The sequence below is a fragment of the Petaurus breviceps genome, unplaced genomic scaffold (assembly GCF_028583685.1).
Source record: "Petaurus breviceps papuanus isolate PSGF00001 unplaced genomic scaffold, PetGlider_PUasm1.0 208, whole genome shotgun sequence".
In the NCBI taxonomy this organism is placed as follows: domain Eukaryota; kingdom Metazoa; phylum Chordata; class Mammalia; order Diprotodontia; family Petauridae; genus Petaurus; species Petaurus breviceps.
The window spans coordinates 16,080,189-16,107,691 of record NW_027185852.1 but is presented as its reverse complement, the minus strand read 5'-3'; the positions used below and the strand labels follow the sequence as shown (position 1 = coordinate 16,107,691).

General features: G+C 46.0%; 1 protein-coding gene across 1 annotated transcript in view; it reads left to right on the top strand.

Moving 5' to 3' along the window:
• The window catches only part of LOC138165295 (protein Hook homolog 1), a 52,603-nt gene that overhangs the window by 13,695 nt on the left and 11,405 nt on the right, over positions 1-27,503 (top strand). Inside the window, exons 4-19 of the mRNA XM_069093463.1 lie at positions 2,360-2,410; positions 4,226-4,358; positions 6,257-6,324; positions 7,825-7,884; positions 9,016-9,099; positions 9,738-9,904; positions 11,967-12,107; positions 13,265-13,466; positions 14,181-14,291; positions 16,117-16,204; positions 16,283-16,343; positions 17,262-17,402; positions 19,412-19,505; positions 21,315-21,349; positions 22,167-22,249; positions 24,443-24,543. Coding sequence (XP_068949564.1) covers positions 2,360-2,410; positions 4,226-4,358; positions 6,257-6,324; positions 7,825-7,884; positions 9,016-9,099; positions 9,738-9,904; positions 11,967-12,107; positions 13,265-13,466; positions 14,181-14,291; positions 16,117-16,204; positions 16,283-16,343; positions 17,262-17,402; positions 19,412-19,505; positions 21,315-21,349; positions 22,167-22,249; positions 24,443-24,543 — 1,620 coding nt within the window. The remainder of the gene's footprint in view (positions 1-2,359; positions 2,411-4,225; positions 4,359-6,256; positions 6,325-7,824; positions 7,885-9,015; positions 9,100-9,737; positions 9,905-11,966; positions 12,108-13,264; positions 13,467-14,180; positions 14,292-16,116; positions 16,205-16,282; positions 16,344-17,261; positions 17,403-19,411; positions 19,506-21,314; positions 21,350-22,166; positions 22,250-24,442; positions 24,544-27,503) is intronic.

Sequence of the window (27,503 nt, the reverse complement as noted above, 5' to 3'; positions counted from 1 at the left end):
CCTGTGGGAATGCAGAGCTCCTTCTCCTTCATTCTGCTTCGTGGGGTTCTTTAGGGCCTCAGTAAGACCTCTGGCATTGGGTCCTTCTTGACTCCGCCTCTGCCGTTCCATGGCCTGCCTGGGCAGTCAACCATCCTGTCACACTGACCCTTACCTACATTGTCAGTCAGTGAGTGTTTATCCAGCACCTCCTGGGGGCAGTCACTGTAATAAGTACTAGGGATGCAAAGGTCCTGCTCTCAGGGACCTTGAAGTCTAATGGTGGAGACAACCTGAAAATAACTGTATGCAAACCAGAAAAATTTAGGTTAAGTTGGAGATAATAAGCAGGAGGTTAACAATTCTAATGATAGCTAACAGCTCCATAGTGCGTACTGTGTGCCAGGCACTGGGCTGAGCACTTTGCAAACATTATCTCATTTGATCTTGTAATAACCCTAGGGGGTAAGTGCTGTAATTATCCCCATTATACAGATGAGGAAATAGAGGCAGACAGAGGTTCAATCACTTGTACACTGTCCCACAGCTAGCCGGTGTCCGAGGTCAGATTTGAACCCAGGTCCTTCTGACTCTGGCACACCCTGGCTGCCTCTAGTACTGTCAGGGACATCAGCAAAGGCTGCTTTTAGCAGCCGCGAGTGGAGAGAGACTTGAGACCAGGAGACAAATGGACCAGAAAGTTCTGGGAGGAGCCTGGGAAAGAGCTGTTGTGACAGTGGCCCACAGGGAAAAGAAATCATAAGAAACTTATCAGAGTTGAACTATTTACATTCCTATATGGAAAAATGATAATTGTAACTGATGAAACTTTTCTCAGTATGAGAACTATTGAAGGGAATAGAAATATATATATATATATATATATATACATATATATACATGTCGGTATAGGAGGGTATATGAAAACTTGTGAATGTGTGTATATATGTTTACAGGTATACGTAGATAGAGGGCACAGGACCAATTTAATGGGAAGGGATGATACTTAAAAGGTGAAGTTAAGAGGTGAGGGGAATATAACGAGAGGAGATGGGGAGAGACAGAATGGTGTAAACTATCTCATATAGAAAAGGCAAGGGAAAATGGTTACAATGGAGGGGAAGAATAGGAAGGCAAAAAGGCAAAACCTTGTTCTCATTGAATTTTGCTCAGGGAGGGAATGGCATACACACTAAATAGGGTATCTCACCCTATAAGAGAGTAGGGGGGAAGGGGATGTGAGGGGGGACGATGGAAGGGGGGGCGGGGGGGGGGGGAGGGAAGCTGGAAGCACCCACTTTTGAAAAGGGTTGGGATCAAAGTAGAGAATAGAACAAGTGGGAGATGGGATAGGAGGGAGGGAAATATAGTCAGTCTTTTACAATATGTCTACTCTGGTAATGTTTTGCATAGCCACACATGTATAACCTATACCGAATTGCATATCTTCCCGGTAAGGGTTGGTGACAAGGAAATGAATCTGGATTTCAGAGTTTTAAAATCAAATGTTTTAAAATATATAAATACTATTATTAATACTATTTTACATGTAATTGGGAAATAAGATATACAGGGATGGGTACATAGATCCATCCTGCCCTACTGGAAAAGTTGAAGGGAGTATGGGAGAAGATATGGGAGAGAGCAGATTGGAGGAGGGGATATCCTGTGGGACTGCTATTTGGGGGCGGTGGGTAGGGGAAAAACGGGGAGAAAATTTGTAACTCAAAATCTGGCAGAAATTAATGATATAAACCAGAAGTTAATAAAGCATTTGAAAAGAAAAATACAGATACAGGATGTGACTGATGCCAACGTGTTTTTTAAGTGAGTGTATGACTTTGTGGATCCTTATATGCGGTTGAGTGCTTAAGGGCCTCCATCTCCTGCAGCCTTCCCAGCCATGACCTGGTGCCTTCCTGTAGAAAATTACCTTGTATTTTGTATTTCTGTCTGTACTATGCATGTTCTTAGATGTGATGGGCAACATGGCCTCGGGGAGCCAGGAGGCCCTGGGTTCAAGCCTTGCTTCCAACACATCCTGGCTGTGTGACTCTGAGCAAACCATTTCAGGCTCAGGCTTCTCTGGTGCTAGATGGTGCCCACCTGCACATTCCTTGTCCGGGCACTCCCATCCCCACATATGACCTCCCAGGAAATAGTGTCAAGTCCTCAAGGGCAGAAACTCTTGTGAGTGTTCCTGTTTTGTTCCTGTTTCTAGTACCTAGGACAGCGCTCGCCATGGGACAGGCTCACATGGTAAATGCAGGCTCTGTAGAGGTGTTCAAGCTTTGCTTCAGGAGAAAAGTTGTGATATTCGCATTAATATAGAACAGTGATGTGTGTCATTTGTTTATCTCTCATCTTTTTTTAATTTTAGGCTAGTAATTTGAAGAAGGTTCTTCAAGGAATTACCAGCTATTATCATGAGGTATGAGTAGAGAATGACTGATTTTACCTACATATCAAGGATCACTTGTAATTTTACTTTTCATTCAAAACTAGTCATGATTGGAGTATTTATATTGACTTTGCTGGTTTTAACAGCCCACTGTGCAATTACACAATCCTCATTTGGGCTTCATTTTTTTTTCAAATGAACTGCATTTTCAGAAGCTAGAGGACACAGCACTCTGACCATTAATCTGTGCACTGCCAGGCAGTTGACAGGGTCTTTATGCATGGAGAACCAGACCTGGAGTTCAGAGGACCTGAGTTCAAATATGGCCTCAGACACTGCCTAACTGTGTGAGCCTGGGCAAGTCAGTTCACTCTGTTTGCCTCAGTTCCTCATCTGTGAAATGAACTGGAAATGGCAAACCACTCCAGTATCTTTGCCAAGAGCATGGCTCTGAACACCACCACCACCACTGCAAGGGAGTTCATGTAATGCTGTAGCAGCTAATAGCATGATGAGAATGTCTGATGTCCCGGTGTCTGAAGCTCTAGAAGGGTCAGGAGCTAATTCCCACAAAATGCTCTGGATAGAAGGGCCTTGTATCAAGAAACTGCCTGAGACTGTAAGCTTCCAAAGGGCAGGGCCTCTGCCTTTCCTGTCCTTTGGATCTCTCTCAGTTCTCAGCCTGGAGCTCTGCCCACAGTGTAGGCAGTCAGAGAAGTGTGTAGCGCATGTCTTACTGCTCATGTAAATCTTAGCCTCATTGTTTGGGACAAGAAGCAGGATAGTCTGCTGCGAGCTCCAGGCTGTGCTTGTCCTTCGTTCTCGAAGTGGCTCCAGGATGGCATCAGATGACGTGGCTTGCATTCACTTTGATCTGAGAGAGGGAGGGCTGGGTAAGGTCACTGGCCTCACTTTCTCCTCCAGAGCCATCTGGGTCCAGTGGGAGCTCCAGACATGGGCTTGGCTGGCCTGCTGAATGAGGGATATTGAAGGTTTTACTGTTAAGATATTTTTGATGCCCTTTTTAAACTTGTTACTACTGTTCAATTGTGACCATCTCTTCATGAACTCATTTGGGGTTTTCTTGGCAAAGAGACTGGAGTGGTTTACCATTTCCTTGTCCAGCTCATTTTATAGTTGAGGAAATGTAGGCAAAGAGGGTAAAGTGACTTGCCCAGGGTCACGTAGTTAAGTGTCTGAGATTGGATTTGAACTCAGGTCTTCCTCATTTCAGGTTGGCACTGTAGTCCAAAAAAGAGCCCTTTTGAAGGATTCTTTCCAAATTGTCTTTGTAGTTTATCTAAACTCACCCTTTCCCAGAGTGCTTTTGTATTCATTTGAAAAATGAAAAGTGAACTCTACTACATTTCCAAATAGGTCCCTTCAGGTTACCCTTTCCAGTTACTCTACAGATAGTACTCTTGCACCAAGAAATGATGGCTATAGGCCTCAATGACTTACACTTTTTTGTATCTAACAACCTCTGTAGGACTGCTTTATTTACCTTACATTGATGATGGTATATTTTTGACTGCCAGGAATCACACAAAAGCACATTTTGTGACAAAATTTTATAGGTTTCCTTGGGTGGTAAAGGTGTTTAGGCTACTTCTTTTTAAATTTATTTATTTTTTTACTTTTCCAGCTCATCCTTATTAATACTTTTTTGTTGTATGGATGATCTCAAATTTCCTTTAACCCGTTTGTGCTTCCAGTCTGTAATTTCTTAATGTTCTCCATACATTGATCAGCTGTGTACTTATGAAATGACACTGAAAGTGTCATTGATTCAATGTGCCTCACATCACATTAGAAGCCTGACTTGATGTCCTTTTGATGTCATAGTTTTTAGGTCAGCAGATTTCTGAAGAACTTATACCTGATTTAAGCCAAATAACTGAACACTCAGACCCTGCAGAGCTTGGCAGGCTCCTCCAGCTTATTTTAGGCTGTGCAGTCAACTGTGAAAAGAAACAAGGTATGTGTAGGATGGGGATGGTTTTTGTGGGGGTGTTTGTTTCCTGGAAATGACCCTTGTGGTGACTTGGACTCAGTATGCCCTTGGCAGGTTACTTCTGAAAAGCAAAGCAGCAATGTCAGGGGAGGAGAATTATTTCTAAATTTGTTCACAAAAGTAGTTTACACATAGGTGTCATTAGGTATGTGTGGTTTGGGAGGTACTTTTGTGTGCAGGTAGGTATGTGTGACCTCGGGCCCCCAGTTCTTGGAGATAAGGCTGTGGCGACTTGGATGTAGAGAATCCAAAGACCAGGGTTGTCTTCCACTTCATCTGGTGGGGAAGGGCATGAGTTCTGCTTCTCCCCAGAGACGTAGACTTGAGGAGCCATATCTGTGGCACACAAGTCTTCTTTCTCCCTGCTGGGTACAAGTGATTCATTCTACTGGTCGATGCAGGTGAAATGGAAGGACTGGCTGAGCCGACCCCGAAGTGCCCAGAAAGCTCTGCTCCTCTGGATTCAGTTTTCTTAACAACGTCTCCCCCTTGGGTTCAAGTAACAGATTTCCTGAGTCCAGGATGGGGGAGGCAGGATGAGACAGCAGTTCATCTGAGACCTTTTGTGGGCAGTCATCCCTGTTTGAGTCTATCAGGTGCTATGGCAGCCAGAAAGAAGGAGGGAGGCATTGCTGCTTCTGGCTTGTCTTCCTTCACCTCGTTGAAGTCCTGACCTCCTGACTGTCACCTCCTTGTCCTGTAGAAACTCCCTCCCTCGTCCATCTCAGTCGCTCGTTGCTTCATCCTCTTTACCCTTTAAAAGGACGGTGTCCTTCCGAGACTCTCCTGCCCTCAGCTTTCATTCACTTCCCTGACTTTAACTCTGAACTTGGCGTAAATGAATTCCAAACCCACGTAGCTGCAGCCCTCCCTCCTTCCCCAAGCTCCAGGCCCATGTATCCACATGCCCATAGGAGCAGAGTATCAGGACATTCCGGCGACGTCTCAGGCTTAGCACGGCCAAAGCACAGATGCTGCTTCCTCTGTTTCTCCTTCTGACTTAACCATCTATGTCAGTGGTCAGGTACTCACCAATCCCTCTTGTTTCAAATCTCAATGTTATGTATAACCTTTATCAAATTACTTGTTTTCTAGGGGATGAGGGAGAGAATTTGGAACTCAAAATTTTAAAAAAATGTTAATTGTTTTAGACAAAAATAAAATTTAAAAAATCATAAAATGAAATCTCAATATTAGCTTTGATTCTTCCCTCTCTCTTACTACATCTCAGAGAGTGAATTTGCTAGTGGCCTCTTCTGAGTCTCCCTTCGGGAGTGTTTCACACTTATCTCCTCTTGTTATTAGGTCCCACCCCTGGAATTATTGAGACAGCCTCTATTCTCTTTGTCCTGCCTGGTCCCCCTTCCCCCTTGCTGATTAGCCATTCTTTGCTATTCATACCAAGACTCTATTGTTCCTCTCCTCCAAAACTCTGCCCTGATTTCCCATGATCTACTAAACAGAGTTCTGTAGGCCTTCCTCCCTTCCCAGCCTTGCTGTGGTGCGTGTGCCTGCACTTACCTGCAAAGGCTATGTGGCAGTTTCCCTGCAGGTTCATGAGCCTCGAGAGGCTGGACTTAGGTGGGCTCTTAGGAAGGGTCATCGCTTTCATGCCCTTTGCTCCTCTTCCATCCTGCCGTCTTGGACCTTGTATCTGCCCTGTCTTGTTCATTGATTTCCATGAAGCTTGCTTCTTGTTTCGTTGTGTGTGGACCCTGAGCTCCTTGAGGGCCTCTCCTCACGCTGGTCTCCACCACGATAGCCCCTGTCCCTTTGTTGCTCCTTCTATTGTGAACAGTTCTCAGTGTAGACTGGGAAAAGGCAAGAGTTTCTCAAATGTGTTCGTGTATTTTGTACCCTAGAACACATTCAGAAAATTATGACTCTGGAGGAATCTGTTCAACACGTTGTGATGACTGCTATTCAGGAGGTAAGCAGTGGTCGGGTTATAGCAGGAAGTAGAGGGTAGGAGTCCCTAGAAGCGTTACATGTAGTTAGGAAGGGGGAGAAGAGTCAGGTTTAGACTGTAGAGATAGGTGTTTTATGCAGCTCTGTCTTTCTCTAATCTCTGATGGAAGAGAAAAGTCTTGTGTGTGTAGATGCATACCCATGTAAACACACACATACTCACCTCCTCGAGGGCATTGGGGTGCTTCATTCTTTGTGTTTGTATCCTCAGCATCTAGCATAGTGCCTGGCACTTAGTGGGCATTTAACAAAATGAATACTTTGATCAGTTCAATGAAGAGAGAATACTGGATTGAACTCTGAGGTCCTGCATGGACAGCTCCCTCCACTCAAGAAGGGTGGCTGTTCAGGCATCAGCTCAGGGAGGGAAGGGGGCTGGGTCTTGTTACACTCAGGCTGACAGCTCTCTTTCTGATCTGGATTGTTCTGAGCTTAGATGTTCTCAGACAAAGATCGAGGAGCAAAGAAATGGCCCTGGTGCCCATCCAAGGTCTCTTGGACCAAGAAGGATGAGGCCAGGGAAGACAAACCAAGAATGAAAAAATAGACAGCAGACCCTGGGTGCGTTTTGGAGTTTATAGCAGGGCTTAGTTTTGGGGGGGATGATATTTAGGGAATCACTGGGCAGTCAACCTTCGTCCGACATCTAGGATAAATGCTTTTGTTGTTGTCTTCCCCTAGATGCAGTTTAGTGTAGTTTTCGTTTGTCTCCAAAGCACTACATGGGATAATCTTTGTCATGCATGTGTACTTCATGTGTACATGTGTGTGTATTCTTGTGCATGTGTATTAAAGATGATTTTATAGAATCTAATTTTGTCATTTGCTATAAACCCTAATTTGAAAATAGTCTTTTGAAATGAATAGTTAATTAGTTATTTAGTACATTGTATCTTTGAAGTGTTTAGTGCTGGGTCTAATTTTATTAGTGTTACTTGACAAAATGTATTCTCTTCTTTCAATAATTTTCTAAAACCAGGCTTGTGGTTTTCAATTAAAAATCAGTTTTTACCAAAATATGGAAATGTCCTGTCTTTAAGTAAAGGGATTTGTCCTGTACTTGATTCCATTGGTCAGTGAGTATTTCCTTAGCCTGTACAGATCCCAGGTACATACCTTAGCCTGACCTCCACCATTCCTGGGGCTAAGCCTCTGACCTTCCTAGGACCTCACCTTAGTTTAGGAATGCACCTGGCCTGGTGCCACAATCAGAACCGCCAGCAGACCCTCCTCTTGGGGCCAGTGAGGCCTGTGCCATGAGGTGCCATGCCTCTTTTCCTTGTCCTTTCTACTTGGCTGTCAGTCATTTCAGGGCCTCCTGAAGCTGGTATAGGAGCAGCGTGTGGGCTGAGAGTGGTTTGAGTTCAGTCTGATCCAGCCAATTCTAAATTGTTAAACATGTGTTTCTTTCCACTTGCCTTTTATATTGTATTTGACTAATTTTGACTCTTCTCTTTCATAGTTAATGAGTAAAGAAATAGTGAGCTGTGCTTCAGGTGATGCTGGAGAGCTGGAACATCAGGTAATGAATGCCCTCCTCTGTAATGGGGGGTGCCTGGTGCAGAACAGGGGCATCCTGGGCACCTCCCCCACCTCAGCATTAGCTAAGTACCTGCTCCATGCCAAGCACTGGGCAGAGAGTTTGGAGCATGCTTGCTGCTTGTGTTTCCCTTGGAGGGTGGTTGGACTACCTGGAGAGAATCAAGTCCAGGTGATATCAGAGGCAGCTTGTTACTGTGGAGACAGTTATGAAGTGGCAAGCTATGGCTTCTGACATCAGATGTCTTAAGGCGCTGTTCACCGAGATGAAGCCTCCTGTAAAAATCCTTGTGCCTTCTTTTCACTGCCTGGTCTGTTCCTAGGTGACATGTGTCCAAGCTGTCCACGGTCATGTGGGAGCAGGGTGAGGGGGGCACAGAGGGTGGCTGCACAAGCATCCCTCCCTCTCGGGCTTCTTGGGGTCTTTCCTCCTGGAAGGTGGTCAGTGCATTGGGTGGTTGGCAGACCTGATTGTGGGCTTACTCACCTTCCGATTGACAAGTGAGATTATTTGCCAAAATGGCTTTGTTTGGGCTGCAGGAGCTGACTACAGTATCTACTTTTCCTCCTCTCTGTTCTTAAATACTCAAGTTTCAAGGAGCCGGAAGGAAGGGCACATTCTTCTTAGTTTGCCTAACAGGCCTCTGTTGTCACTGCACTGCCCGCCTGTCTGCTGCTGTCCAGTCCTGCTCCTCCCGGGACTGCATGACTCCCTTCCCCAGACTCATCATCCCACTTTACTGTCCACCTCCCCTCTCCAGCGCCTGCCCCAGCCCCACTGCCTGTGTCTGTAAAATTATGTTACTCACTGTGGGTTTTCAGTCACTGTATTGTATCCTGCTTAATTGCATATAGTTCCTGTGGAAATTTATTTCTAGATAATGAGGCTCCTTAAGTATTGGTTTCATTAGGCACTGAATGGCCTCTTTGTGTATGGATCTACTGAAAATTTAATAAGGAGATAACATATTTTAAATGATTTCTAAGCCTTGTATGTTTGTGTTTACACAGAAAAGCCCATCTGTCTGTGTGTGTGCTCATGCACACCAGACAAAATACACATTTTTCAGTTTTAAAAAGTATAAACCTAAATTTGTGCCTTTTCCTGTTGTAGCTTAAAAGAGCCTTAGAGGAGCTTCAGGATGCGTTAGCAGAGAAAGAAGAGCTGAAGCAAAGATGCCAAGAGCTGGACATGCAGGTGGATGCAGAAGGGTGGGGGGAGGGGGCAGGGCGCAGAGCTCTCCTGGGGTGACTACACTCGCCCCCATTCCATAGTGTGGATAGACTGAGGTCTTTTTCTGTTTCACTGAATAGGTAATCTTAAGCCTGTCGTCTCTGTGGTAGACAAGGCTGTGGGGCCTGGAGTCAGGAAGATCTCAGTTCAAACCCGGCCTCAGACGCTTACTAGCTGTGGGACCCTGGGCAGGTTCCTTAATATCTGCCTTAGTTTCCTCATCTGTAAAATGGGGTTAATAGTAGCACCTACTAAATGCTTGCCTAGTTACTGTAGTTGTTTTTATTATTTCAAAACCACCTATGAAGAGGTGAAAGGAGAATTCATGAAGCAGCAAATGCTTGGAGATGTTTTCATTTTAACAGTGAGCTAAAATTATTTTCTGTCTTCACCAGTGACCCCTCAGAATACCAGCCATGGATGGGAAAAGTTGGGATGAGGGTTGTGAAATAGCAGCCCTCAGGAGCTTGCCTGTGTCAATCAGGAGAAGGGCACATGCTTTCTCCATCCCCTGGGAGCGGGCTCTCCTGGCCTGCCGCTGGCCGTGTGTGGGGACTCACCTCTCGTGAGTCTGTGATGACCCAGGGGTCTGTGTTCTCCAGGTGACCGCCCTTCAGGACGAGAAGAACACCCTGGTGTCTGAGAACGAGATGATGAACGAGAGGCTGGAGCAGCTGGACGGCTCCTTGGAGGACCCAAGCACAGTGGTGGCCAAGAAATACTTTCATGCCCAGCTGCAGCTGGAGCAGCTTCAAGAAGAGAACTTTCGGTATGAGCTCGTCAGGATCCCTGTCAGGACTCTGGCCTCTGTCACAGTCAGTGCTGGCGTGTGGCGTGGAAGGCCTTGCAGGGATTCAGGAGTCGGGGCCACTTCCCCTGGGGACGTGGGCGAGGCTTGCTCCTGGCTGACTTTTAGGCCCCTCACTTGTAGAATGGGCTGCGTTTCTCCCAGCTCTGGTGTTATGTGCTTGTGTGCTATGTTCAGGGCCCCAGGCTAAGACACAGGAGGGACGAAGCCCTTCCAGGCGTCTTCCCTGCCCTCAGAAATTTACAGACAAGCTGGGAAATGGGGACAGACGTGAGGACAGAAGTCCTCCCCTTGAGGGAGTGTATGGTAGTGTGATGCCAGCCAAATGCTAGAGAAAGCACATTTTCTCTTTATTTTAGACTCGCAACACCAGAGCTCAAACAGAGAATAGAAAAAAAGAAACATCATAGACTTAAATACTGAAACTTAAAATCAAAGTTAGAACAAAAAGCATTGTGCACAACATAAGAGAGGCTTCAGTGTTTGGCCTTACATTTTCATTTCAAGAAAGCCTGTGTGGTGAATACCCCATGTTGTGTTGAGAGGCGTCCATCATAACTTTTCTTCCTTGTAAATTTTCTTTTGTTCCCCCCTGTGCACTTTTTACTGTGTTCTTTTTTCCTCCTTCCTCTTCCCTGACACGCTGGTTAAGTGCAGATTTATTTATATAGAGATCTCTCCTGACTCCTCTACTTCTCCCCACTCCTCTTGCTTAGCCTACCCCTCCTACAACAATCCCTTATTCTCCCCTTCCCATACATCTAAACGCCCTTTTGGAGACCCCTTTGGCCTGTTCTCTCGACCTCCCCTCTTTTGTCCTCTGAGAAAGCACATCTTAGAGACTTTCAGAAGTACTGATGGGGATGGAGGTCTGCGGCCTCCTGGCCATGCCCCTGGGGAGGTGGACTTGAACTTGGGCTCAGAGGAAGGGTGCTGTTGGGTGAGCCAAAGAGAGAGGTTGTCATCTTGTAATTCTTCTTCATCTTCCTGTATCACTTGTCATGCACAGAACCATAGCTCATATTTATGTAGCACCTTTTATTTATTTATGCAGTGCCGGGTGTGGGGATAAGGGCTTCACAGTTATTATCTCATCTGAGCTTTGAAACAATTCTGGGAGAGAGGGGTGTTATCCCCATTCAGTTTGAGGAAAGAGATAAACAAAGGTTAAGTGACTTGCCCAGGGTCACACAGCTACTAAGAGGCCAGATATGAACTCAGGCCCTCCTGATTTCCGGCCCAGTGCTCTGTCTGCTGTAACCACCTGGCTGCCCCACGTATTTTATTTACATAACACATAAATGCATATGTGCACATCTACATACATGTGTGTGTGTGTCCATTAAATTCAGCACAGCTTAAACAAGTATGTGCTGTTGTGTCTAGAAGTGCCCGCTGCAGGACGCTCCCTGCTTTTCTGCCCTGTGTGGTGAGACCCTCCTCCGGGATGCTTTGGACAGCTGGCCTCTGAGGCCTCTCCAGTGTGCATGGCTCCCCAGTATCTCGTTGGCCAGCTGTGCCCGGGTACTGCTGGCAGTTGGTTGTCTGGCCACGTATCTACCCCATCGTGGCTTGTTTTTTCCTTTGAGGATTGGGGAGTAAGTAAGCCTTCTCCTCCTCTTCCTCCTAAGATGTAAAAGGAAAAATCAAAGTGTCCATGCATAAGTGTCAGAGGAAGGCTTTGCTTACACCAGACCCCTAAGGTGGTGAGTGGAGTAGATCTTTTGTCTCTGTCTCTTTGGAGAGAAGGGAAGTGCCCTTAGCTCAGGTGCTGGGCCCTGGTCACGACTCTGAGGCCAAGAGGTTTGCCCACAGTTGCAGCTCAGGGCTTCAGCGTCGCTGTCTGTAAAACCTCAGCCTGGTGCAGTCTGCCTGCGGGAGATCCCAGGGCTTCCCAGGTCATCACCCAGGTGAGCTTTCGCTGCCCACATGGTGGTTCTTGTCAGATGCTGGCTCTGGGCGCACGTGCCCCCCCCATCAGGAAACAGTCACAGAATAACGCCTTGCTTTTCTTTACAAAAAGGCTGGAGGCGGCAAAAGATGACTACCGGCTTCACTGTGAGGAGCTGGAGAAGCAGCTGATTGAGTTTCAGCATCGCAACGACGAGCTGACGGGCCTGGCCGAGGAGACGCGCGCCCTCAAGGACGAGATTGACGTTCTCAGGTGTGCAGCTGCTTCTTCCCCTTCGGGGTCTCCTTACGTGACCCCGGCCCCGGGCCTGCTACCCCTCCTCCCTCCTGCACACACTGTGTCTATCCTGGCTAAATGTGGGCCGGGCGATCTTCAGCTCCATCTCAGCTCAGGTGTTAGAAGGGCCCCCAGATAGTCCAGCAGTCCTGTGCTCAGACGTAAACACAAGGCCGTCTGGTTTTTAGCACATGAAAACCTTCCCCTTAGAATCCCAGCATTGTTATAACTGCCTTTGGAAAGGGGAAAATTGGCTTTGTGGAGCTTGATCCATGCACAGACCCTAGTGTTTCCCTTGGAGATCTCCCTGGGGCATGGCCATGCTTTGGTCAGGTGATCAGCAGGAGGCAGGGCAGGGGGATGGGGGGCACAGAGCAGCAGCTTAGGGACTCTGCCTGAGCTGCTGCGCTCCCCCTAGGCCTGGGACCGGGGCTGGGGTACAAAGGGCTGTAGGGATCCATGACCCTTTCCATCAGGCTTGTTATGGTCAGAGGCAGTGTGTGTGTGAGTGTGAGTGTGTGCGAGTGCGTTAGTGTGTAAGTGTGCATACGTGCGTGTGCATGTGTGTGAGTGTGTGCGCATGTGTGTGTGCGTGTGAGTGTGCATGCATGTGTGAGTGTGTGTGTTGTGTGTGTGTGTGTGTTGGGGGGGTGGGGACAGGGCCATTGTTGGAAGGTGCATGGGTCACGCCTCCTTGGGTCTCTAGGCAGAGCTGAGGTGTAGGCCATCTAGAAGTCCTTGCTCTTTCTTCTGTAGCAGGCAGAGGCAGCCTCCTGACCCGAGCCAGTGAGGCTGCTGTGGTGGCTCTCTTCCTCGTCTTAGCTTGTTAGAAAGGATTCTGCTAATAACAAAATAGAATCAGGTATGTGGGGAAAAGCTGCTCTGGGTCCACAAATGAGCCTCTCCATTCAGACTAACAGGAGTCTCCAGAGTGCTCAGGAAGCCCATGCTGCCCTTTGTTTGGGGCATCTGGCGGCCTCCTTCTGCGACCCCTCTGCCGCGTGTGAAGCTCAGGCTCCTCCTGCCCAGCAGTTTCCTTTTTTAGCTGTTTGGGGCATCATTTCATGGTAAGGATGAGGTCCATCGTGGGGCCTCCATCGGCCTGCTCTGAGCTCTCACTTTATTCACTGTAGGACTACGTCTGACAAAGCGAGTAAATTAGAGTCTACGGTGGAGGTTTATAGGCAGAAGCTCCAAGACCTGAATGACCTGAGGAAGCAGGTGAAATCTCTGCAGGACACCAACATGATGTACATGCACAACACGGTCAGCTTGGAGGAGGAGCTCAAGAAGGCGAACGCTGCTCGCACGCAGCTGGAGACATACAAGAGGCAGGTGAGCTGGGGGCATGCGGCGGGCGGCCAGCCCGGGGAGTGGCCGGGGACCCAGGGGCTCCCTCCCTCCAAGCAGGGCTTCCCAGTCTCGTGCATCGCCCACTCCCTTTCCTTCCTTTCTATAGTCGTCTTTGGCAATTCGGCCATTCATTTGCTTCTGCTGCCTGGCAGTCAGAGGCCCAGGGGGAGCAGAGCAGGCCTTGGCCCAGAACGCCGCCGCTTTGGGCTCTGCTGTGGCCGGATGGTCGCCTCTCACTTCTCAGGCTCTCTGACCTGGCCCTTTTTCATTGTTGTGGCTAATTACTGCTCTGATTCAGCTGCTTCTTCTGGGCATAGTTATTAGAGCTGACTCCAGGAATCTGTCCTCAGCTGCTCTCGCTTCTCAAGCCCAAGGCATCGTGGGTCACCAAAGGGCACCTTTTGTGCCCGCCCACACGCACTCAGCTTTGGCCCTTTTGGTGCTTGTAGTTGCTGTGCTTGGTAGCCTGTGGCTTTACATCACACAGCTGCGTCACGTGCCAGGAGAATGCTGGGTTCAGAAGTCCAGAAATGACTCCACTGGGGAGCCCCAGCCTAATGGCTGTGAACTGACTTGACTGTCTTCTGGATTTGTCATCTGCCTTTATGAATTCCTGGGTTCTTTGCTTTTGCTTCAGTGTAAGGTACATGCGTTATATCTAAGACCTTGTTTTGTTGGGTTTTTTTCAAACAACAGGTTCAGGAACTTCATTTTAAACTCTCTGCTGAGTCCAAAAGAGCTGACACATTAGCCTTTGAGATGAAGCGCCTGGAAGAGAAGCATGAAGCTTTACTCAAGGAAAAAGATGTGAGTGTCTGTCATGTATGAAGTGTGCACAAGTGTTAGTGTCCATCGTGTATTAACTGTGCATTTATGTGAAGTGTGGCACTGGGCTCTTGGGGTTATCCGAAGTCTGAGGAAGACACCATGGGAATGTAACACAAGACTGAGGAAGCCAGATATCTTGATTAGGTTCTAGAAAACATCCATTCTGGACATGAATGTTAATCATGTCTCCTGTCTATCCCTCAAATTGGAAGCCACATAGGTCTAAAGGGGAGATGTTATGGATCGCTAATGATGGTTGTCTTGAGAAAGAGTTTTGGGCATTGTGATTTTATCATCACAAGGTACAAGCTAGTAATTGTTTGGTGCAATTATATTAATTTTTTCCTTAAAAATAAGGGATCCTGGCACCAAGAATGTGTCAAGGTTATAGGAAGTTCATGGTACTGCTTCTGTCTGTGTGTAGGTTTTTCCTTGTAAGCCCACGATTTTAAGTAACTTGTGATATGACGACCCATTGATACACATAGCCACTGTCACCCCATGCCCAAAAATTTCTCCAGTGACATTTCCCTATTTCTGCACTCTCCCTCCACCCCTGAACCCCATTCCCCTCTTCTGCTGTTGCATAAGGATGTCTTTCATCCTGTGAAACTGTCCCCTCTGCTGCCTCAAGTGCTAACACAACTTAGGGCTCGGAGTCAAGACTTAGAGTTTTCGCCTAAGCTCTAGGGGTGGGCCACCATTGATCTTATGTACACTCTAGGTGAACAGAGGAATATTTGTTTCAAGTTCCAAAAATCCTTGTTAGAAAGGACCTGAAGAGCCCCCGGCCTTCCTGCCTTATGGATGTTGATTGGTGGAACTGGGGACACTTCTCCTGGTAGCTCTTTTCATGCATTTGGAGGACTTTCTTGTGGAAGGGGCATTGCTCCCATTCTGCTCAATCCCAAAGGGCATGGCAAGCTCTCTGGGGTCAGAGGTGGCCAGAAGCAGAAGGAGCTCCGGCAGCTCAGGGGGTCGAGGCTGAAGCAGTCACAGGATAGGTGGGGGCAGGTGGCCCCAGAAGGCCCCTTAGCTCTGGGCCTTAATGGGCCTGCATTCCCAATGATATTATCTTTAATAGGTAACCTGAGGTAGGCAATGGGAGTATTGTTATCTCTATTTTATAGAAAAGGGAACAGAGGCCCCGAATGATAAGTCATTTGCCCACGAATGATAAGCTAAGAAGTCTGCTGGGCTTGGGACTCTGCCTCTTCTCTTTAACAAGGCATCTAGAGGAAGCACAGTTCCTTCAGTGCCTGGGGAGTGAGTCCTCCTCAAGGCTTCTGTGTGGCATGGAGATGAGGCTGATTCTTTAAGCTCTGTGGGCAGAGCTGAGGCTCAGGGAAGGCCCGTTGCTAGGTGTCTGAGGGCTACCCAGCCTGGCTGAGTCCAGAGATGCTCATCCTCAGCCTGCTGCCAGCAGTGTCTGGTGAAGACCCTCCAATGAGTACATGGATTGGCGGATGTGCTGGAGAGTCATCCCCCACCTCCACCCACCTGAAGTAACAGGGTTGTGACTTCATGAATGTAAACACAGTCCCAGCCGTTAGACCCAGAATTGTCTGAAATTGGGGTGTGCAATTGTTGGAGAGATGGGCAGCAGCCTGGGCAGAGGGAGAGGCATGTCTGGGCTCCAGGCTGGCGCTGCTGCGCTGATTGGAGGGCCTTCCCAAGCCTCAGGGAGTTCCTGTGTCCAGCGGGGGTCAGAGCAGCTTGGTGGAGGCTGCAGATGTCAGTGACTGGGGGCAGCGCAGTCCTCACCCTGGAATGGTGGTGAAGCCCTCACCCGCCTTGTTTTCAGAGACTGATCATACAGCGAGACGCCCTGAAGGAGACCAATGAGGAGCTACGGTGTTCGCAGGTGCAGCAGGACCACCTGAGCCAGGCAGGTCAGTGCAGGGGCTGGCAGCATCTCACCAGACGCTTCCTCAGGGAGTGTTTGGTCTTCACAGGCTCTGTCTTTGCAGGTACCTCTGTCTCCTCAAGTTTCGAGAACCTTGCTGCTGAAATTATGCCAGTAGAATATAGGTAAGAAAATGGAAAGTGGAGTTTTTGTATCTGTTAATTCTTGTGATACTTCAAACAAAAACTAATGATTGTAAATGGAATCGTGGGGCTAGGAACGACAGCCCGGGATCTGGCTGGCCTGAACTTTGCAGAGAGTTGTTGTCATGATCTGAAAGGTGATCAGAGCCAGCCCTTCCCCAGCTCCCACTATCGGCACATCCCAGTTTTTAACATCAGAATACGTTTTCCCCAACCACTTCCTGTTCGGTTCAGTTTTGTGCAGCTTGTCACGAAATTTCCTCTGCCCTGACCCATGCAGGGGCATTCAGACCAACCATATTAACATCTAACCTCCAGACTAGCTTCTGGAGACTGCTGTCTGCTCCTGAGTCATTAGCTCTTCCCTTTGAGGCCAGGTTTATATTCTTAGCACATGGGATAGGACACAGCCCTGGATGGCATCTGCTGCTTCTCATTAATTTACATGGGTCAAATTAATATTTGCAGGCATGGTTTACTCTTCATAAATCTGTCAGACCCTATTCAGAATTTTGTGTTCTTTTGAAAATAGAATATTTTATAAAGCTTCCTATCAAGAGGGTAAAATACTTCAAAACTCCCTTTTCCATTTGTACAGAGTGTTACGTTTAATAGTAGAATGCAGTATGCTTTATTTTTTTGGAATCTTGATACAACATGTCACATATCGTAGTTTATGAGGACCTAGAGAATTTTCCAGGGGGCTCTTATGTGTCACATTTTTTTGTTGTAAAAACCTTTTCAGTAGGTTTCCCATTCAGAATGCCTCACCAGGTTGTATAATAATAATTGAAAAGATAGAACTGCATTTTTAAAATATTTCTTTAAATGTTAAGAACCAAAGCAAAAACTTGTAAGACCTTTAAAATTAAAGCAAAATTTCTCCTTTTCAAAAAACAGAGAAGTGTTTATTCGCCTTCAGCATGAAAATAAGATGCTTCGATTACAGCAGGAAGGGTCTGAGAATGAGCGGATAGCAGAGCTCCAAGAACAGCTGGAGCAGAAACACAGGAAAACCAGCGAGATGGAGACTGAGCAAAGGTCACGGGGACCTGGGGCACTGCTTTCCCTCCTTCCCTCTCTTCCTCCCTCTCTCCTTCCCTCCCATCTCCCTTCCCTCCTTCCCCCCTTTCTCTCCTTCCTCTATTGCTGAAGTGGGGCCCAGACCCTGAGGCACCGAAGGGGAAACAGCATTGGATTTGCTGGAGGAAGAGTCCAGGCTGCTTATTTCTCAACAGCAGATGGACTGATGCTGAATTCAGGGTGGGAGAAGTGTGGACTTGGCCTCAGATGCTCATTATCTGTCCAGCATCGTTGCCAGTGGCAGGGGGGTGCGGGAGTAGGGGGAAGCTCAGAAGTCATGCAGGAAGCCTTGGGTTCTGGCTCTGCCACTGACATCAACTGGCTCTGTGGCCCTGGAAGGTCACTGTCACTCTCAGGGAGTGCCCAGCAGCTCCAGGACTCCCCTACCTGCTGGCCCTGGTCTGCCTTTGTTCAATGGTGTTTCCTGCTCAGGAGTAGCTCGCTTGGCTAATGGAATCTTTGTACTAGCCTTAAAAAGTCTCCAGGCCTTAGTCACAGAGCCTGGCACAGAGGAAGGGCTCTGTCATTCCTTTTTAGAAATTAGTGCTGATGACCACTTAGTTCACTGACTTCAGCTCCAAAGGCACCTGAGGGGCCATTGCTGGACAGCTGTCTGGCTTGTTCACTGATGCACGGCTAGCGCGCATGAATGTCCACGTGCCTGGCCAAGCCACCAGCCTCGGGCTGGCCTTCTTCCTGAGACTCATCAGCACTGGCCGTTATTGGCCACATCTGGTGGGCTGGAGACGGCCCCTTGTGCTCACATCTGCCCTTGTGCCCCCTCCTTTCTCTCCACTTCTCCTCTTTCTCTCTCCTGTTTCCTCTGTTTTCCTTCCCTCCCTTATTCCTCCTGCCCCACCTTCCCCCCATCAGGCCTCCAGAGGAAGCTTGCTCATGTCCCTCCCTCTGTCAGCACCTTGGCTGGTGACTTGGGCGGAAGGCCTGGCTGCCTTGGCGGCACTTTGCAGTCTGGTGCCTGTCTTTCCGAAGTGACCTTGTATCACTAGCATCCTCCACTCCACACACCAGGCCCTCTGGGCCGCAGCTTGGCAGTCTGTCCTGGCAGCCCCTTAGACCTTTGTGTAGACTGTCTTTCATGCCTGGAACATGCTGTTCATTTCTGACTCTTGGGATCTTTGCTGCCTTCAAGGCCCAGCCCAAGTGTTACTTCTTCCAGGAGGCCTTTCCTGATTACCACGAATCCCTGCTTTCCCCCAGACCCAGAGTCCTCTCTCCCTCTTCCTGGTATCCCTCGTGGACATGAACTGCATACAGTTGGCATTTCATATGGATTTAGTGGGGAAATGGAGTGAATGAATGAAAAAGCATTTATTAATGATTACTGTGTGCCATGCACTGTGCCAGGCTTGGGGTGCCAAGAGAAAAGTGGAGCCTCCTCCAGCCCCCACCTGTGCGGGCCGGGCTGGCAGCCCCAAGGCTCCCCTGGTGGGGATGACAAGGCTCAGGGCCCCAGGAATAAGGAATGGGGGAGCTTCACTTCCAGCAGGCTTGGTAAGCCTGGCAGCAGAGAATGCCCAGGGCAGGCAGGCAGAAGGCCCGAGCTTGGATTCTGGTCCAGCCCTTCGTTAGCTGCCTAACCCAAGCAAATCATATCACCCTGAGCTTCAGTGTCCTCATCTAGGAAATGGGTCAGCAGCTCCTTCACAGGGTGATGGTGAAGAAAGGGCTTTTGAAGTCCCTGTGTGTGACAGAAACGTTTGCTGTAACAGGCTCATCAAGCTCGAATTTGGGGCTGAAGCTACTCTTGTGCCACACCAAGATGAGTCCTGTTCCCTGATCTAAAGCGGTTTCTGTGGGCTCGAACCCCCTGCCACCACATGGCTGATGGTGTTTTCCTTTTCTCATACCGGAGCCGGGGTCTCCTCCCTCTGCCCCCTTTACCTCCCTCATGATAGGGTGCCTTCTCTAATTACAAATGAATTGAAAGTGGTTTCTTTTTGCCATAGGCTTAGCAAAGAATATATTAGAGGTTTGCAGCAGCAGATTGAAGACCTTCAGAAGACTCTACAAGAGCAAGGGCCCAAGCCTGAAGGGGAAAGTGTAAGGAACTTTAAAAAGAGGAGTCCAGTGTGTTCTGAACCGTGATGCGGGGGGGGGGGGGGGGGGGGGGGGCAGGGGGGCCTTCTTATGCTTTCACACCCACATTAATCTGTCTTAGAAGTGAGGCTGCCGTCAAATACCGTATATATCTGCATACCAGATGCAGCAGTTCTTCAGATTTGGAGCCTGTCAATTAAGACAGTTCCTCCTTGGGCTGATGCTCTGGGCTCACCTCAGGTCAGGATAGTGCCAGCAGATGAAGGTTAGAGGTGGGACTGGCTACACCTGAAGTTTCTGCTGTTCTGGGGTCTTTGAGGGCCTGGAAGATAGCTGAGACTTCTGGGCTAATGGATAGGGGGAGGTGAGGCAGACCCGGGAGCTAAGGACAGAGAAGAGGGATCTTCATTAGGGGAACATCTCCAAGAGGTTCCCTCTGCTCCCAGCCCCATGGACAGCCCTCGAATACATTCTTGGAGTTCTCTGTCTTCTTTCCATCACCTTCCATGAATGTGGCTTTCCTTGCCAATCACTGACAGTGATAAACGACTTTGAATTCCCGAGATCATCTTCACAACAACCCTGTGATGATGCTGGCATGGGCACAGAGGAGGGCCCAAGGTGGGCTTTGAACACAGGCCTGCCCCACCTTCAAGGCTTTTTGTCCTACAGGACACTGCCTTTCAGGCTCTGCTTGCCAACTGACCTCCTTGTTTTCCAGGGGCTTCAAGGCCCAGTTTCACTAGGTCCTCAGTTTACTTAGCTTTGTTTGGTCTCCTTAGCTGCATGGGGAAAGAGGGGAAAGTCAGCTATGGGGAGGGATTGATTTAACCTATAGAAAAGAAAGATACATGTCTGTGTGTCTGTCTGTCTGTTAGTGCTTATATGTGAGAGACAACTGTCAGGGGCTAATTCTTAAATTAGCACATTGGGGCTCATGGCAGAGGGGAGGAAACTTAGTGGGCAGAATAAGGGAGTGGTAACTCCAGAAGGGAGGTGAGTTTCCTTTCTGTCTTGTGTGCGCTATGTATGATTTTCTTTTTTTTCCCCTGGGGGCTTGGAAAATAGAAAACGTCTCATACGTGGCGGCATCTCATATGTGCATATATACGGTATTGTAACCTCTCTAATACAAATATTTGTTGTTAAGCCGTACTTCTTGGGGTGAAATCTCTTTCAAAGAGTTCAGTAGCTTTCTGCCTTTCATTTTTAACTCCCTCGGCCTTCAGTGGTGCTTTCCAGCTATAAAGTGAAGGGCTTCGGTAGTAGGAGTGCCTTCCATTCCTGCCGAGGGGGGAACTTAGAGCTTACTTTGGTAAATGTTTCATGAGGATGTTGAATTACAGCCTTTGAAAGTGCCCGAGGAGGTGCTAAATATTAGATAGAATTATTTCAGTCTAATTTCAGGACTTAAATCAAACTTTTAAAGCAGTTTAGTAACAGCACATTTTGTAGTAATTGACATCCATGTATCATGTTGAGATCCTAGTGAGCCTTTTTGTACAGCATCAGCCTCTCATGAGTGACATTCATTTGTATTATGAATTTTCTCATTAGCTTGCTTTCTCTTCTGCTTTCCTCCTCTCTGTTCCTTATTTCCTCTTTTCTGAGGTACTTTGAAGTAAGAAATTGACACTTGCCAAAAGTTGCATTTTATGACTTTAGCCCCAAGTATTGGGTGTAACTCCCAGTCTTTATCAGTGTGATTTTCATTAACTGGCAGAATGCACCATAAGTAGAAAACTTGGCTTTGTAGCTCATATCTGTGTGGCAGGGCCATCCCCTAACAGTCTTTTGTATTTTATCTTGTAGTCCAGCAAATTAAAGCAGCAGCTGGAAGCTCATATGTAAGTTGGACTAATCAGTATTGCATTTCCTATATACAAGGAGGAAGATTACATGCTTGTAAAGTTTATGTCTTTTTGATTCTGTTTGCAAAAGTTAGCATGCTCACCAGAAATTGCCTCTTGCATTATGAAAATAAATGATCACTTCAGTTAAAACCATCAAGATTCAGAGAGAGCTTTTAAAAATCATATTACTAGGCCTGTTTATTCACAAATATGCTGAGCCTCCTACCAAGGTCCCAGTCACAGAATTATAAAAATACCATGTGTTAATGACATTTTTGAAATTAAAGACATTTTTCACAAGGCATATGTCTTTTGTTGACTTTTTAAAGTCTTCTCTTAATATGACCAAATTTCTGATGAGACATTCATTTGGAGCTGGTTTGCATTTGGATAGGTCTGGTCTGCCAGCCATTCTCTATAGGCTCCATGAAACCAAAGGAGCAGGTCCGATTATCACGTGCAGAGCTAAGAACCTGACCTGAAACAATGAAATAAAACATTGCACCTGCCCTTCCAGACCTTACATCTCTCAGGAAAGAGAAAGAGAAAGAGCACCATCACTGGCATGCTGGGAGTGCTCTGAGTTCAGGCTGATTAAATATCCCTCTTTCTACAGCATAACCCCAGGCTTCAGGCCTTGTTGGAAGGTAAGGAGGTGGGGGGGCGGATCTCCTTCATACCCCAGAGTTCCAGGAGGGTAGAGTGTGACTTGAGCCTAATGAATTAGGCAGGGTCCCCTTATTAAATCAAATGATATGCAGATGTGAGTGCTTAAAAACCTGTAGTAAAATACATCCTTTGAATTCTTTAGGGAAAAGCTTACTGAGGTCCATGAAGAATTACAGAAGAAGCAAGAACTTATTGAAGATCTCCAGCCTGATGTGACTCAAAATGGTAAAGTCCCAAGGGCAGAAATGCCCTGGCTTGGGTGGGCTGTTGGACTCAGTTCTTCTAACCCTCCACCCGACCCCACACCCACTTCTGCACTTGAGGAGAGGAGGCACATGGAGGAGGAAGACTCCTCCACCCTAGCTCAGGCAATTTCTGCTTCGCCCTCTTGATGGTACAGAATGGGTCTTTTGGCTAGTAGGGCACAGGTGCTGATTCACCTGGAACATTTTAGCTGCTTCACTGGTCTCCCATTTTTCTATTAAATTAGTTTTAAATTTCTGTCAGATTTTTTTTTTTTAAAGATTATTGATTCCTTTTGTTTTTTGCTCAACTATTATTTCCTGGTTTAATAGCTTCCTTGTCCCCTGCCATCCTCAAGTGCTCCATAGTATCCTCCCCTGTAACAAAGAAAAAAAAGGGAAGCAAACCAGGTTCACTGAGAGACTGTGCCTGTTCTCAGCCCCCATCCAGAGTCCCCCACCCCCCTCAGGGCTTCCTCTTTTCTGTCCCCATTGTATTGAGCCCACGGTGCCTCCAAGTTCTCCTTGCAGGCTGGGCTTCACGGTCACTTGGCTTGGGGTTTTGCTGTCTGTCTTTGGCCTCATGTCATACAAAGCTCCCTGTGCTTTTCTAAATTCTTTATGTCTTAAATTTTCGAAGCACAACAGTGTTTCACTACATTCATAGACTATAACCAGAACAGGGTCCCCATGCACAGGCAGCTACTGTTTCAGGTTTGTTTTTGAGGGGGTCGCAGTGAGGGTGGGGGTTTTTCTGCCAACAAAAAGTTTTGCTTTGAATATTTGGGTATAACTGGATTCTTTCTGTCTTTAACCTACTTTTGTGTTATGTACTTTGTAGTACAATCTCTGGGTCAAAAAATAGGAAGAATTTAGTTACTTTACTCTTTTTTGAGTCCTATTTTAATATCTTTTGTTTTTATAATGCCTTCATTTCTGAGTATACTGCTCCCTGGCCTCTGTATTCAGTAAGCTATCCCTTATAAAATATATTTTTATTTATATATATATATGTGTGAGTATATTTTTTTTAAAGAGGAGAAAAACACATTTGCACAAATAGACCAGTAAATCAGCTATAACCAATAGCACATTTAGTATTCTGTGACCATGTGTGTCCCCCAGCTCTTCATGGAAGTTGGAAGGCACATTTTCTCAACATTTTTCCAGAGCCAAGCTTGGGCATCACAATTCCAGTGTTTAGTTTCAGTTTTTTAGATTCTTTCCCTTTTTTATTATCGTCACAGTCTCCATTCTCTAGTGTTCCCTGGTTCTGCATCAGTTGCTCTAAGTCTCTGCATTTGTTGCTAAGTTCTGGATATTCCTTCTTTCTTAAGGAACCTCGATAGTCCACATCACCCCTGTGCCATGAGGTACCACTTGGGTATCTCCTTTGCTCCCAGTTCTTAGCTATAATAAGGAGAAATGCTGGGCACACTTTGGTACATTTTGAGCCTTTCCCTTACAGCACGATGTCTCTTTGACTCAAGGCAGATAGTTAAGTCCCAGCGAGAACATGGTGTCATTGTCTGTGCACACAGCCCCATGCTGTGTCTGTAGTCTCGACTCTCCATGGCCAACCCCAGCCCATCGCTTTTTATCTTGACCTGTGTCCCAGGGGACGTCACACCTCACTGTGATTTGATTGGCATTAGACTTATTCTTGATTGGGAGCAGGCTTTCCTACAGTAGTTCATCACTTGTGATCTTCCAGGGAGCTATTTGTTCATCTTCTTGGATCCCTTCCATATTAGAAAAGGGCTTTTCATCTTATATATCTGTGTTATAGTCAGCATTGATAAGGAATACAGACCCTAATCAGAGAGATTGGATTTCATGATTTTTTTCCCTTATTAGAGCTGCATTGATTTTGTTGGTGCAAAAGTTTTTCAATTCCATAAAATCCAATGTCTTTTCATCCTCAACTCTTGTATTGAGGAGCAAATCATAACATTATCTCTTGTAAATGACCAGTTGTATTTCTAGGGAAATTGCATTAAAGAAGAAAGTCAAAGATTGAATTTTTAAAAACTTATATAGTTTTTTTTTCTCTTTGTTGACTCTGGTCTTTCAGAAGATAAGTAAAATATAAAATACTTTCTTTTTTCTGTTCAAGTAGTGGAATACCATGAATGAAATTTGAAGTGGTTATGTTTTTGTTCATTTCTACCAATAGTACAAAAGATAAATGAACTTGAAGCTGCCCTACAGAAGAAAGACGAAGATATGAAAGCTATGGAAGAGAGATATAAAATGTACCTAGAGAAAGCCAGAAATGTAAGTAGATTGACAGCTGCCCAAACATCATTGCCTATGTCCTTTTTAATACTTTATTTTTTTTCCTAATTACATGTAAAAACAATTTTTAACATTCATTTATAAAAATTTTTGAGTTCAAAATTCTCTCCCTCCTTTCTGTCCCACCCTCCTGCCTACTGAGAAAACAAGCAGTTTGTTATAGGGTTATACATATGCAGTCATGTAAACCATATTTACGTATTAGCCATGTGGAAGAAAACACAGGCACAAAAGCCCAAGAAAAAAAAAGAAAAAGTGTGCTTCCATCTGTATTCAGATTCCATCAGGTCTCTGGAGGTTGATAGCATTTTTTATTATAAGCCCTTCTGAATTCTCTCCAATCATTGTATTGCTGAGAATAGCTGTCATTCATAGTTGATGATCCTACAATATTGCTTTTACTGTATACAGTGTTCTCTTGGTTCTGTTCACTATTCATCAGTTCATGTAAATCTTTTCAGGTTTTTCTGAAATCATTCTGCTCATTGTTTCTTATAACACAATAGTATTCCATCACAATTTTATACCACAACTGGTTCAGCTATTACCCTAAATTTTCAGTTCTTTGCCATCACTAAAAGAACTGCTATTTCTGTACATATTTTTGTTTTTTATCTCTTTGGGATACAGACCTAGTAGTGATATTACTGGGTCAAAGGGTATGCAGAGGTGTATAGCCTTTTGGGCATAGTTCCACATTGCTCTACAGAATGGTTGAATCAGTCCACAACTTCACCAACCCTGCATTAGTGTCTCAGTCCTTTTCTGTCATATTAGCCAATCTGATCCTTGTGGGGTGGTACCTCGGAGTTATTTTAATTTGTACTTCTCTATAGTGATGAGTTAGAGCATTTTTTCATATGACTGTTGCAGATAGCTTTGATTACTTGATCTGAAAATTCCCTGTTCATATCCTTTAACCGTTTATTAGTTGAGGAATGTCTCTTATTTTTATAAATTTGACTCAGTTCTCTGTCTATTTGAGAAATGAGGTCTTTATCAGAGAAACTTGATGTAATTTTTTGCCCCACATTTATGATTACTGTGTATTCCCCTTCATCCTGTTTTCACTCTGTGACTCTCTCTGCTTTCACTCTGTCTGTTCTCAAAAGTGCTTTGCTTCTGAGTACCCCTTTCCTCAATCTGCCATCCCTTCTGTCCTGCTCCCCCCCCTTTCTCTTATTCCCTTTCCCTCCTCCTTTCCTATCGGTTAAGATAGATTTCTATAGCCAACTGAGTGTGTATGTTACTCCCTTTTTAAGCTACTTACAATGAGAATAAGTTTGACGGGCTCCCCCCAGAAAAGCTCATCCACACCCCTTTTTTGTCAGATAATGTGTCCCCTTCTCCCAGCGCCTTCCTCATTCTCACTCCTTATTATTATGTTTTAGATATCATCCCATCATAGTAAACTTATACTCACGACCTCTATTTACACTTCTCTTAACTGCCCTAAGAATGAGAGCATTTTTAGGAGTTACAAGGATCATTCCCCATCTGGGAATATCAGACAGTTTAACTTTACTGAATCCCTTGTGGTTTCTCTTTGCTGTTTACCTTTTTATGCTTCTCTTGAGTCTTATATTAGGAAGTCTGATTTTCACTTCCACTCTGGTCTTTTCATTAGGAAGGCTTAAAAGTCCTGTGTTTCATTGAATGTTTATTTTTCCCCTGAAGGATTGTACTCACTTTTCTATGGGTAGGTGATTATTGGTTGCAATCTTAGTTCTTTTTCCCTCCGGAATATTATATTCTAAGCCCTCCAGTCTTTTAATGTAGAAACTGCTAACTCTTGTGATGACCCTGACTGTGGCTCCACAATGTTTAATTGTTTCTTTTTGGCTGCTTGCAATATTTTCTCCTTAACTGGGGAGCTCTGGAATTTGGCTATAATATTCCTGGCAGTTTTCATTTTGGATCTCTTTCGGGAGGTAATCAGTGGGTTCTTTCATTTGCTATTTTACCCTCTGGTTCTAGAATATCAGGGCAGTTTTCCTTGATAATTTCTTGGAAGATGATGTCTAGATACCCTTTGAAATCCACGCAGAGCGTAATCCAAGGTTCCACTGAGATTATCTATCCTTGGGGTTTGTTAAACCTTAAAGTGTGTCCTAAATGCTAGCTCTTGATATCATGAGCTGGTATGAAAAAGGAAAGGAACACCAGTCTTATTCGTGGATCATTTGCAAACAGTAATGTGTGTATTTAATAATATTAATTGATAGGAGAAGCAGAAGGTCCTGTATTTCATTGCCCTTGTAACTAAAACTTTTGAGCCTTTTACTTTTTTATAAAAATGAGTTGTTTGCTCCTGCCTGTGGTCATAGCCTGTCAATCCAGCAAGAAATCACACCTTGCTCAGATAGTGAATGCATCAGCTCAGGCTTTCACCATATCAGATCCTTTAGAAAACAGTCCATTCAGTTTTTCTGAAATGCCTTTGGGGCCTCAGTTCTCCTCCTAAATAATTTTGTTGTAAGGATTTTCCACCTGTTTGCCTTAAGCAGTGTTGTCCTTTCTGGCCTACAAAACATAATGAGAGGTTTCTTAATTATTAACTACAATAAAGAATCTGTGGTTTGACTTTAGAAGGCCGTTTTGTCTCCTCCCCTTTGCCTCTTTCTCCAGTGGTTGATTCCTGACAGATTATGGGCTAGGAGGTTTCAACAACCTCACTGGACAAATGCAGCAGACCCACAATGTAACACTTCCATTGTCTCCTAGCTCCTGGATGTCCTGGGCAGAGCCCCTGTGCCCTTTATCTGCCAGTGAGCCAGACCTGGGCGGTGGGGATGCTGCTGCTGTTGCTGCCCTTCACCCATGACGTTCTGGACCCTTCCTGATTATTTACTTCTAAAAAATCACTGAGGGCGCTTGTGGCAAGGTCATCCTCGGCAGGCTTGGCATTCAAGGAGGGCCCTGTAGAAGCTTTGTGAGGA